General features: G+C 50.9%; 1 protein-coding gene across 1 annotated transcript in view; it reads right to left on the bottom strand.

Moving 5' to 3' along the window:
* Window positions 1–11,707, bottom strand: part of LOC143166444 (syntaxin-binding protein 4-like) — a 37,371-nt gene extending 25,664 nt beyond the window's left edge. Inside the window, exons 1-5 of the mRNA XM_076350805.1 lie at window positions 11,657–11,707; window positions 9,920–9,993; window positions 4,764–4,859; window positions 3,898–3,967; window positions 2,822–2,896 (exon numbers count right to left, since the gene is read on the bottom strand). Coding sequence (XP_076206920.1) covers window positions 2,822–2,896; window positions 3,898–3,967; window positions 4,764–4,859; window positions 9,920–9,993; window positions 11,657–11,703 — 362 coding nt within the window. The 5' untranslated portion in view covers window positions 11,704–11,707. The remainder of the gene's footprint in view (window positions 1–2,821; window positions 2,897–3,897; window positions 3,968–4,763; window positions 4,860–9,919; window positions 9,994–11,656) is intronic.
* Between the last annotated feature and the right edge of the window lie 528 nt (window positions 11,708–12,235).

Below are 12,235 nucleotides of genomic sequence, written 5' to 3'. Positions count from 1 at the left end.
CAACAGCCTCTCTGCTGATTCCTGGATATTGGTTGACATTGGTTGTGCATTTGCAGAAAAGCAGACTACTTTCCTTATTGCTTGTTGTGCAAGCCCTGTTTATACACCAACCCATTTTCACCGAGATGACTGTGCATATCATGCGGAGATGCAATGTATTTAGCATTTTATCATGCGATTACTAGGAGGTGCAGTGCAGACAGGCTTTCTCACTGTCATAAACCTGAAAGACCAGGATGATATCTGTGCAACGCACAGAAACAGGGAACTATTGTAACTTTCAGGTTGAGAATGAATAAACAATAATTATGTGTATGCAATAAAATTATCCTCATTAGCTAAAGGTGAGCACAGACGAAAATCAGATCCAACCGTCATCCAGACCCAGCGTGTCCAGCTCTAAATCTGAATTTTCTGCTTTAAGCCCTAGCATTACTGCCGCTCTCTGCAGCATGTCTGATGCGACAGGCTGAAAACATGCATCTTATACACGCCAGGACTGAGTTCCATTAGGAGCACAGGTAATTAGGGCCTATAATTAACTCCAGGGACAAATAATAGCGTTTATGAGTCAAATTCACCTAAGGGCAACCACAACAAAATGCTACTCAGCTGAGTCATTGGGAAAATTGGCAGGCGGGTTGAATCGTCTTCCAAACCCAGAGTCGTTATGTTTCCTCCTCCAGCGTGCCTTGTGCGCTCAGGGTTTATGAAGGCGACCTGCATGCGAGTATCTGCAAATACTCTGAATTGCACTCCTCCCTGTGTCATTCTCTTGGCTTTCATGTCTCGTGAGCCGTGGGTATCACCTCCAGAGCTGACAGTCCCTGGGAAGTCAGAGAGCCCGGTTCAACCCAGACAGAGGGCTGTCTGCTCGCCCACGCTCAAGGACAGATTTAAAAGATAATAGGGCATCAATAAAATAAAGACAAAACTAAGGAGAAAAAAAAAGTAGAAAGCAGAAAAATCCTTCCCCTGTTGCCACAGCCCTTAATCCTGGAGATATGTATTCGTGTATTAAACAGTTTGCGAGATGATTATGTAAGTGAAATCTCTGCAAATCTTTTAAAAAAAGAAAATAAATAAACTGATTACTTCCCCACTCACCCACGGGCTAACCTTTTGCAGATTTAACAGATAACCAATAGCAAATGGAGGCCAAAGAAATTGCTTAAAGTTTCGTTGCCCTCCCAGTCTCCCTCAGCCGGTTTACAAGCAGCTCCTCCGCAGGGCGATTTGGGACTGCGGACAGATGCACGAAGGAGCTGGAGCTGCCGACAAAGCCACGTGTGCATATATTTTAAGAAACATCTGGTGCAATTTAAGATATTAGGTGCAATTTAAGATATTAGGACGCACATCGAGATGCCTGAACAGCTTGGAACAGATCGGCATGGGTGAAGGCAGAAAACCTGCTTTGGGGGCTCTGGCTGAGAAATAGAGCGTTTCCCTGAGCAAACCCTGCTGCTGCTGGGCGCAGGGAGCTGCTCAGCTGCGGAAACCCATCCCTCCTGCTGGGAACCAGCCCTGGCAACAGCCACCCAGAGAGGGGACAGCACGAGATGCCCACTGCCGCTTCCACCCCTAAGGCAACACAGGGGACCACTGCGGCACAGGAGCGCATCTTGCGCAACCTTACTCGGACCAAAAGAGGGTCAAACTCCTGAGTCTAGCTCTGGTGACCTGCTCACTTCGCCCAGTGCTTCCTCAGCAGCTGCTGAAGGACTTGCAGTTAATGTAATAATTTGAGGTGTTGTTTTCACTGGAAGAGCAGAATAGAGGTAGGTAAAAGGCAGTCCATCATTAATAGCAAATAATTCTTCCGCCAGAATATTACTGTGTCAAAATTAGTCTCATCCCTGTCATTACAGCACTCTCACTATTCTGCTAAGGCAGTAACGCTCCACAGCTGCTGATGGATAAGGAATGAAGCCATCATCTCTGACGCTAACGGGATGCGGGTACGTTGAGCAAACGACTCTGTGATCTTCAGCCACCCACATGCAGTACAAAGCCTCGGCGCCACCAGCCTGCCTGCCCACGACCACACTCTGCCTAAACCAGTGGTTCCTGGTGCACCTCAAGTTTCTATTCAGCAGGGAGAGGATGCTGCAGCACATTGCACCAGATCTCCCAGGGGATGCGAGCAAAGGACCCCACTAATCCCATACCTCGGTTTCCACAACCCTGCCCTCTCTCATGACACCGTCATTGTCCCACACAGCTTAAATCCAGCCAAGACAAAGCTGAACTCTTTCCTTCTCCTTTTGAATCCTCCAAGCCTCTCTAGAGAAAGCATTTTCCAGGGAGCGGTGAGGGGAGAGGTTTCAGGAAGAAACCGCTTGTCCTCCCTGAGAAGGAGGAATCCTCTGGTGAAGGAAGACGTGTCTAACTGGAAATGAAAGGGAAGATCCTGCTGTCCTTCTATGTCTTCTTCTAAAGCTCTGTGCAGGACATGATAAGCCATAGGCAGCTCAGCACCACACAGCAGAGCTGAAGGAGCCTGTGCCACCCTACAGCTGAGGCTGGAGCTGCCCTGGTCCTTGCTGGGGAAACGCCTGCAGAAGTCTGCTCGATGCCGGGATGCCCAACGGACCTGGCACAGGCTGGGCTGGAGCCAGGTCTGCAGCGGGGAGCCACCAGCTTTGCTTCCCTTCCCATTACAGCTCCAGCGCGTTCCCACCAGTGTACAGTTATCAAAGACCCTTGGCCACCTCCGTCTTCACCATGGGCTTTGAGCCCTGTTAGCTCAAAGGCAGCCCAGCTACGGTGCTGATGAGTGCTGCGATCCCCCTTCCTGGCGCGAGATGACACCCCTTACCTGGCGTCGTCATCGCGGGTTATAAGAAGGCGCATGTGGCTGGTGGCTGACGCCGTCCTCAGGATGTCCACAGCCCTGCGAGACAAGGACCACAACACGTCAACGCCAGCTTGCAGCGATGCTCCACCGAGCTCGCCCGGCCGCATGTCAAAGCTCACAGCAAACTGGGCAGAGACCCATGGCCTGGGCAAACCCCATCAGCAGCCAAGTGACTTTTTTTTGGCTGGACGCCTATGGAGCGGCCCCATTCCCTGCCCTGGCAGCAGGGCTGGAGGGCAGCCAAGTCGCAGCCTGATGAATCTTCTGCACTGAATTAGAAATCCCCAATAACAAAGCAGACCCAGAAGATGCACGTGACAGTGAGCAAATACCTCCCAGCACATCTCCTCCCTCGGGAAGTTTCTGTCTCCGAGATGACTGCTTTCTGGTTGAAAATACACACGTCCCTGTGGGAGTCAGGGCAGTGTGTGTGGGGCCAGGTGCAGCCTCCCTGCAGCTGCAGAGATGTCCTCGGGGACCTCCTTCATCAAACCCGGCCGCTCTGGGGGTTTGGGAGCAGGAGAAGCTTCTCGTGCTGCTTCCCAAGCATCCATCCAGCCTAAGCACGCCATGCAGCCGGGCAAGGCAGCAGTGGGCTAGCACCATGTTTAATGGAAAAGGGGTGCCTCAAAAATGCGGTACTGCTCTGGATCAGTTAATTATTTTCTTGGCAGGGAGCTGAGGGTCTGGATTGCAGCTCCAGAGGGAATTCCCTGGCTAATCTCTGGCGCTGGGAGCTGCGAGGCTTGCTGGAGAGCTGCAGCAGATGGAGTCGGGGTGCCCGGAGCTGTTAAAAACCCAGCATTTTGGGGAAATGTCTGAATCTCTCACAAATACATTTTGGGTTCACTGGTCTATTTTTATATAGAAACTTTTCATTTGATAATTCCCGAGTTGGCTCTCAGGAACAGCACTGGCTGCATCAGAGTGCAGACAAAGCGAAGCCCTGGTGTCTTCCATGCAACCTGCAACCTAAACCACTTCACAGAATTATACAAAAGCAACAGAAATGCAAAATTTCCGTTTGGATATGGTACCTCTCGCTTGTAACCCCAATTAAGGAATCTCCATTGACCTCCAAGATCTGGTCTCCTGGCTGCAGGCGCCCTGGAAAAGAAAACTAATGGATAGAAACTGCAGAAAATACAGCTTGAAGGGACTGGAAGAGGTTGGACAGTTTCTCCCTTTGCCCAGAGACAGGATGAAATATGCATAGGTCGTTCCTGAGAGGCTCATCCAACCTGTTTTTCAAGATGTCCATAGATGAAGTTTCTGCAACCTCCCTGAACAACCCGTGCCAGCGTTGCAGCACTTCCTCTGCTGGAGGAAGTTACAAAAGTAAATGCCAAGAAGTGCAATAAAGCTTTTACTTAATTCAGTTTGAGGTCAGGTAGAAAACCACGAGTGGCACGTCCACCTGTTCTGGATTTATTTTTATTAGATGGAAAAATGATGTTGTAACATTTGAAAAAAAAAAAATCTTTCTGGCTTAAGTTATGAAAGGTGAACTCTGCAGAGCCCTGCCTAACACCTCCTTATTTGAAGACGCTCAGAATGAAATCAGTGGCCTAGAGCAGAGCTGAATTTGCCAAAGGATCTCCAGCCATTTTGGGGCTACAGGCAGTCAGTGGCACGTGGGAAAGGACAGGCAGCCAAGTGAAGTTCTTTGTGCGGCAGGGATGGATCCTGCTTTAAAGACACGAGGCAATCATACATATGCTGAGAAGCCAAGGCAAGGCTGCCGTCGGATGTTACAATGATTGCCACAGTAAAAAAATACCCCCACTGCTGGAAAATATGGGAGGAAACACCTGAAATGTCTGACAAGGCAACGTATAAAATAAATACAGAGTCTTTTGGCTTGTCTCAGACTTTGTGGCACTCTGCACCACGTTTAACTCACCGTCCGCGTAAGCAACACCCCCTGGAAGGATCCTCTTGACATAAACTCCATATTCTTCTCCGGTGAGTTCCTTGATGCCACCAATTACCTTAATACCTGGAAGAAGAGAAGTGCCCGTCACACAAAGACACAAAGAAGCGCAGTTTCCATGGGCCGTCTTGGAGGGACGCAGCCTCCGGCACAGCTCCGAGGCACCCCGGCACTGCCTGGCACCCCTTTTAAAAACCGTTTGTGGAAAGTCCCATGTATCCCCTGCACTACACAAGCAGCAGCAGAAGCAACAGGATGCGGCCACTGACACAACACAAAGGCTAAAGGCATCTGATAGCATTTGCTCAGAGCAACAGCTACGGAGACAAAGCTTCCGAGAAAGGCATAGGCAAGGAGCGACCACCTTCCCCAACCCAAAGTTCATCGCTTGCAGTTAAATCGGTCACTGATGGGTGACTGTGCTCATGTCTCTGATAAGACTTGTCATAGGAAACATTACTGGGGACAAACGTTTCCCCCAAGAGACCCCCTTCGAGGTGCAACATCTGGACAAGCCCCAGGTTCAATACAGTGATGAGAACATCCCTGCTGCAAGCTCGCCCGCCTGCCAGGCTCCAGCAGCATCTCCACCGCAGCCTTTGAAGCTGCCACCGATGACAGAGCTGCACATCAGGAGCAGCCACTTTTTATCAGTGTTTGAACCCAGGAGGAGCAGCCCAGAGGCAGGAGCCAGGGTGCAGAGATGACCTTTGGTGCGGCTCTGAAACCCTCCGTAGCAGCACCTTGGCAAAGGGCTCTCACGCTGCACAGCCACCTCTCCAGCCACAGGACCTCTTCTTGTTGGCGTGTGTAAGCTGGCTGGCAGGAAAAGGCCCAAGAGACTTATTTGTCCAGGGCTCATTAAGTCCTGCTTCGAAGATCCAGGCTGTGGACAGAAGGATTAAAAAGCCCAGCCTTAATTAACAAATCTCTCCCGAGAGCCACTGGTCAGGCATTTTGCCGCTCTAGACAGGAGGGCATGCTGAGGACAGGCGGCACCGCAGAGAGAGGCACTGCCAGCGTGAAGCCAGCTTCATCCTCTGGCTGCTGTCCTGGGGTGATGAGCTGCTCTGAGCCTTGGTGGGGTCCTGGGATGCACAAAATGACACCATGCGAGAAACGCCTCCCTCCAGGGGAACAGAGCACAGCTTCTTCCCCAAAACACGAGACCCCTTTCTGAAACGAGCAGGAGGGAAGAGGAGTGGACCCTGGACTGGGATTACTCAGGACAACGGCACTATTTCCATCCCTAGTTCCCTTCCCTTTATAACCCAAGCTCTGCTCTAAGGACCCTTGCAGTTTTCAGCTACTTTCAGGGAAAGACCTTGTCTCTCAAGTCACCTTACATTAAAACTGTGATTACAAACAGATTTATCACCATTTTTCATTTCATTCCCATATGCACCAATTGCTGCTTCTCCCAAGCACAAAACCCCGGCCCCATCCAAGTGCTGGAGTTTATTCCCTGGGCTTGATGCATTAAACCACCCATCCCCTGGGTGCCTGGGAGGAGCTGTTTTACTGATGGCAGTGGGAACTCATGGCAAAAAAACTCAGGAAAAGGCACCAATGTTGTTCTCCATTGCATTTTTTAAGAAATTCACTAGAATTGGAAATACTGCCCAAAAGAGGTATCTCCGAGCGGCGCGAGCCTCACCAAGGCATGGAGACAGGTCAGGCGCCTGCGGACCAAAGCGGGGAAGAGATGCTGCAGCCTCAAAGCCCGCTGACAGAAGGTAAAACCTGCTCATCACCAGGGATGCTCAGCTGGAAAGCTTCTCAGCTCCCGACCGGGCTGGGGTGGCTGCTGGTGGGCTTTGCCACCGGCTGGCAGAGAGACCCCGGAGAGCAGGCTTACACTTGGGATGGGTTTGGGAAACCCCTGGCATGGGGGGTCCTGCAGGAGGAAAGCCCCATCGGTTCCCCTGGACGGGCGGACACTGGAAGTCTGGCTTAAGCCAAGGCGATGACTCAAGAAGTCGTCATATGTCTTTCTTCACACCGGCACATGAAGTAATTAGGAATGATAAAACGCATTAGACAAATCATGTAAAAATCTGCATCTCGGAAGAGGCGCAGCTGTTGCATCACGCAGCAGCGCAACAGGACCTGCTTGTGACAGGCTCCTCTGCCGAGGTATCAAACCAATAATGACTCATTTCCCTTTTGTGTCCACAAATCAATTGTAATAATGGTTTAATATAGCTGAAGTATCTACAAATCCTCCTTTATCCCCAACGATGTCAGGAGAAAATCCGATCTTGTTATTAAAATTGGTGATTACTCACCGTATTGCTCCCGGACGCACTCAAACTTTGACGGCGGGGAGGAAAAAACCCTGACTTTTAACCCCCTTATTGGCAAACCAGCTGGGTGCTGGCAGGCTCTGCCCACGCTGCCCTCCCACCCATCGCCTTGCCGCGGAGGCACTGCAGGTGCCAGTCCTGCCCCATGAAAGATGCACCGGGGAGTCCCCACCAGGGCAGGGAGGAGGAGGAGGAGGAGGAGGAAGAAGGGCTCACCCCTGCCAGGGCGTGGACCCAGCCGTGGGACAGCCTGGGACTGATTGCAACAAACCCGAATCATCAAAGACTGTGGTGGTAGCATTCCTAGGAGTCTTCATATTTTATAAACACTTACTTCAATCAAATTTATATTTGGGACCCAGTGTAGGTACATAACGGCTCTTTAATTATCACAGCATCAAAGTCCCGCTTATTAAGTCATACTTAGGGCCAGATAATCTAGCCTATTTTGGATCTCTCTCTTTAATCTTTCCTTTCTGGCAAAGGTCCTGGAGCCAATGCCCATGTCCCCAGTATTTTCTCTTTTGCGGAATAAATGTTTATGTTTATGGGGAAACTCCAGGTGGGCATACAGGTTAGACTGACCAAGACGGTGTTTTCTTGAGTTCCTTAGTGATCCTATAAATTTATTCTAGACCCTCGAGCTTCTCTGGCACTTCTAATCCTGCTCCCACTAATGCCAGTGTCACAGCTCTCAACTTCTCAGGCTATAATCTCAACTGCTCCCGGCTCCCTATACCACGGGTCAAGAGGTGTCCTGGCTAATCTGGTTGTTTAGCCCAACTGTAATCATCTCCGGCACATCCCGACCCCACCAGCCGCTGTGCCGCACTCCCAGCGGTCCACACGGAGAGAGGCTGCCCGCTTTGTGCCTAAGCTAGCAATGTTCAATTACATTTCCCTTAATCCCTCTGTTGATCTTGCAGCCCCGGCCAGCTTTTTCTGTCTGGAGGAAGGGACAGATTGGAGGTGAATCACTCACTGCCCTGTCCTAAGAAGATGAAGGTCAAGATAATGGGATCTCAGTGTTTCTGAGAAATGCTTCTTAATCAGCACTTCCCTTTGATGGCTATTCTTTAATTCAAAGTTCAGGTTTTAGGAGCCGCCAGGTAACCCCTTTGAACTTCTGCTGAGGTTCACATGTGGGTTTCCACCTAAAGCCACAGAGCAGCAGACCCGGGGCCAAACGCTGACCTGCCACGCCGGAACCGAGCGGGCTGATGCTGCCCTAAAGAAATTCTGCTGGAATAATACCCTTGTCTGAACATAAGAAACTATGGAGGCACCTTTTTTTTCCCAAAAAACCATTATTCTGAGCAGCTACACCTATGGCAGACACAGGGCTCCTGCGAGCACTGCTAGGTCCTCAGCAGAGAGGGGTGATTTCTGGAGGACGACTCAAGACAAGGTCTTGAGTGTTTCAAGCCTCACAAGAGAGGATGAAGAAAGCTGATGACGGCATTAGAAAATCCACATCATTCCTGCAGCACATTGCAAGACCCTGTAGAGGGTCTGCAAGACCCTGCAAAGACCCTCTGGCCACAGACTGGAGGGAAAGGACCCAGCAAAGTGGCTCGCAGTGGGCTGTAACGTCTGTGCACCTCTTCCTGAGCTCAGCGACAGCCCAGTCAGGCTTTTCTTGGTCTCCTCCTTTAACAAGCTAATCTAACCCAATAACTAAAATCCCATCAATTCAACCAAATCCACCTCTGGAGATTAAAATACCATATTGACCAAGCAAAGACATTTCTCTGAGCTCCTGTGAACATGATGAACAGAAGACCAGGAGAAGAGTCAAGCAAAGCCTTTCCTCAGCAGAAAGTCCCATTACCCAAGAGCTGGAAACAGCCAATAATGAATCTTAATTAATCTCAGGTCTCAGGAAACCTGACCTTGTTTCTCTGGTGAGTTTGACTTCTCAGGAGGGGTCCCCAAATGGTCACCCAGGGACCTTACCAAGGGGCCCGCAGCTGCTCTGCGGGATGATGGGCTGCACTTGCAATTAAAAATTATGGAGGAGACTGCATGGTGGACCCCAAGAAATCCTGGTGCAGGATTGCAATTTTTTATAAAGTCCACGAAAGAGCACCAGTATTTATGCTGCTGGATACACAGAGGTCAGATGAGATGCTATACCGGATCCTTTTGGGCTGAGTTTCATGAACCTGCGGCTATTTCTCACGTTCTGATGGATATGACCATCTCTTTTCCCTTCTCTTCCATGCTTTGATGTTCAGAGCACCGTGGAAGGACGTCTGACTCGCTCGGTGCTCATACCCTTGCCCGCGGGCCAAACTTTCCAAAAACAACTCATACAGCCCAGTCCCCAGGAGAGCTGCAACGCCCTGCGTCGCCCGTTGGGGTGGCGTCCCGGGGGGGCCTGCCTGCAGCGGGGCAGAAGCAGAGCTGGCAGGGGCAGGCAGCTGGGAAGTGCTTGGGATTTTATTCCTTTTTTTTTTTAATTTTTAATTTTTTTAATTTTAAATTTTAATTTAATTAATGCAGCAGAAAATTCTGAAAAGGCTTTTTCCCCCGTCCTGCTCAGGGGAGGGGCTCTGGCCCCAGGCTCCTGCACAACTCTCAGCACTGCGGCTGCTCACCATCAGTGGGGAATTAGTCAGGGGTTTGACCTTATTTTAACCTCCCAGCTGCAAAAGGTGCTGTCAGATGCTCGACACAGGCAGGCACAAGAACCAGTATTTCTGTGAGATATCAAACTTCACACAGGGAGGCACATCACAACACGGGTGCTGGGGACCAGGGGGATGTTCGAGCTGCCCCAGCCCACCCCGATGTCCCTTGCAGAGATTCAGTACTCACCCAGCCCATTTGCACAGTCGTGGAAATCAAAGCAGTGCACGGTTCGATCCATCCCGTATGGTCCCATGAGCGTCCTGGGAGAGAGAAGAGAAGCATCTTTCTCTCACAGGCTAAAATAAAGAGATGCACAGGCGCCCAACCAACATGTGCACAAGCACATCCTTACCACCACCCTGGACGTTGCCCCCAGAACGATGTAGACACGCAGGTTGAGGGACACGACCCCGCATATTAAGCCCACGCTGGCAAAAAGCAACACCCTCCCACCTCCCCCAAAATTTATACAGATAAATGAGAGAATATGTGCAGGGCTGGACATCATCCTCCCCACCCAGCAGATCTGATGGACCTGTCTGTGATTCATTACCCCAGATTAACGGGGCTGGACAGCTGTCCAGCTCCCGGGAAATGAGATCAGAGCTTGGACCAATGTTCTGGGAATAAACCAGTTTCACAAATGCAGACAGCCTGTAATGAAGACAGCCGGGCACGGTCTGCTCCCAAGGTTTTGTAACGCAGGCAGTCTCCATCCCTCTGGCAGGGGGTCTGGAAAAGGTGGATGCAAGATCTGCTGAGCCGTTTCAAGTCCCTGCCTCACCAGGTCGAGGGTGGGAGCTTCTCATCGCAAGCCAAAGTGGGTGGAAGAGCATCGTACACCTGGGTTTCCCCCGTGCCAAGTAACTCTCCCAACTGCCCCAGTCTCCCCGTGAACACCCGCTGGCAAGGTGGGTGTCCCAAATAAATGACACCGAAAGCTCCACTCTGCCCTAGCTGGGGACCCTGGACTCCAAACCTGGGACCACCAGCATTTCTCCTCCTCGGGTGGCCCGTGGTGGTCACCCCCGTGAGGATGGGTGGACATGAGGATGGGTGGACCTTGATCTGACAAACCCAGAGCCAGGCGTGGCAGGTGGGAAACTAGGGGTGAGGGGTTCCCAAAACACTCCACTTCCCAGGATTTAAGTCGCAAGAGAAAAGAAGTTTCTGAATCAATATTTAATCCCAAATCTGGATAAGGCTGAGGAGGGACAACACTGTGGGGCACAACAGGCTTCTCCGAGTCCAGCGGGACGTAGAAGAGGAATAAATCTCGGGGACCACTCTTTGCAGGCATCCAAAATACCTCTCAAAATATCAAGCTATCTGCAAAGCCAGTAACACCCACCTCTAACATTCGGACTGGAAGCTTTTTCTCCTCATTAAAAATATGCCCCCCCTTGATACTTTTGCAATGTTTCACGTATTCAAGAGACTGGGCAAACAACTGGCCACATCTGGCTGTCAGAAAATGGAGCCTGAAGGCGTCCCAGAGCAGCCCTGGGCCCAGACTGGTTCAATTTACCATCCAGGATTTTCAGAGTATTTTGAGTAAATCACCGAGGAAACTCTACCACGAGTAAACAGAAATAGCTCAAACCAGGCTGAAACGCGACATAAGGATGGAGGTTTCAGTAAAGCAGATGCCTACTTGATACGATCAACTTTTATACCCAATTTGATGCATGAATGGCGGAGCAGAACCGAGCTTCGCTAATGCTAGAGACGCAAGAAACCCAACAACAGGCACTAGTGATGGTGTCCTCAGCTCTTTCTGCTGCACGCGAGCCGCCTCGGCCACCTAACCCTGGTCCTGGAGAAGCCACAGCAGATGACGCATGGCTAGAGGTGGCCACCGGGACACCCAGGGCTGCCCTGTGCCCCCTCCCCGATTCCTGCCCCGGCTGCGGGGGGGATTACCTGCTGATGATGATGGCTCCCTTGTAAAGGACAGAGACGGTGGGCATCTTGCTGGCGGCGGCAGCCCAGCCCTGCTGGGCGCCAGCCACTCTGATTTGGCAGGAATCCGCTACAGTGATGAAAAAAAAAAAAAAGAGGGAAAAAAAAAAGGGGGGGGAGGTCGGAGGGAGTCACGTGGTCTCCCCGTATGCATGTTAATTCCACCCAACATTAACACAGATCAGCTAAAAACATCTCCAACTTTAGATTAAAGCTTACGCAAGCCAAAGCCAAACACGGCCCATCGCAAGCGCCTTCCCGAACAAGCAGGGAGGGAGCTCCGCCAGCCCCCCCAGCAGGGCTGTCGCACTCATCATTAACACAACAGGGTAATTATTTGGATGCATCCTATTGTGCGTCTTTGGGAACAGCCCCTCCAGGGATGAAGGGCAGCGTTCGGTGCAGGACATGTGTGCTCGCCATCCCTAAAGGCTTAAAATCCATAGCAAAGCTTTGGAAGTAATGACAGACTGTAGCACTTAGGGGTTTAGGGTTGTTTTCTTTTTTTCTTTTAGCATCTTTTCCAGCCCACAGCATTTT

Source organism: Aptenodytes patagonicus, chromosome 13, assembly GCF_965638725.1.
Source record: "Aptenodytes patagonicus chromosome 13, bAptPat1.pri.cur, whole genome shotgun sequence".
NCBI classification, from domain to species: domain Eukaryota; kingdom Metazoa; phylum Chordata; class Aves; order Sphenisciformes; family Spheniscidae; genus Aptenodytes; species Aptenodytes patagonicus.
This window is presented reverse-complemented; position numbering and strand designations above follow the sequence as displayed.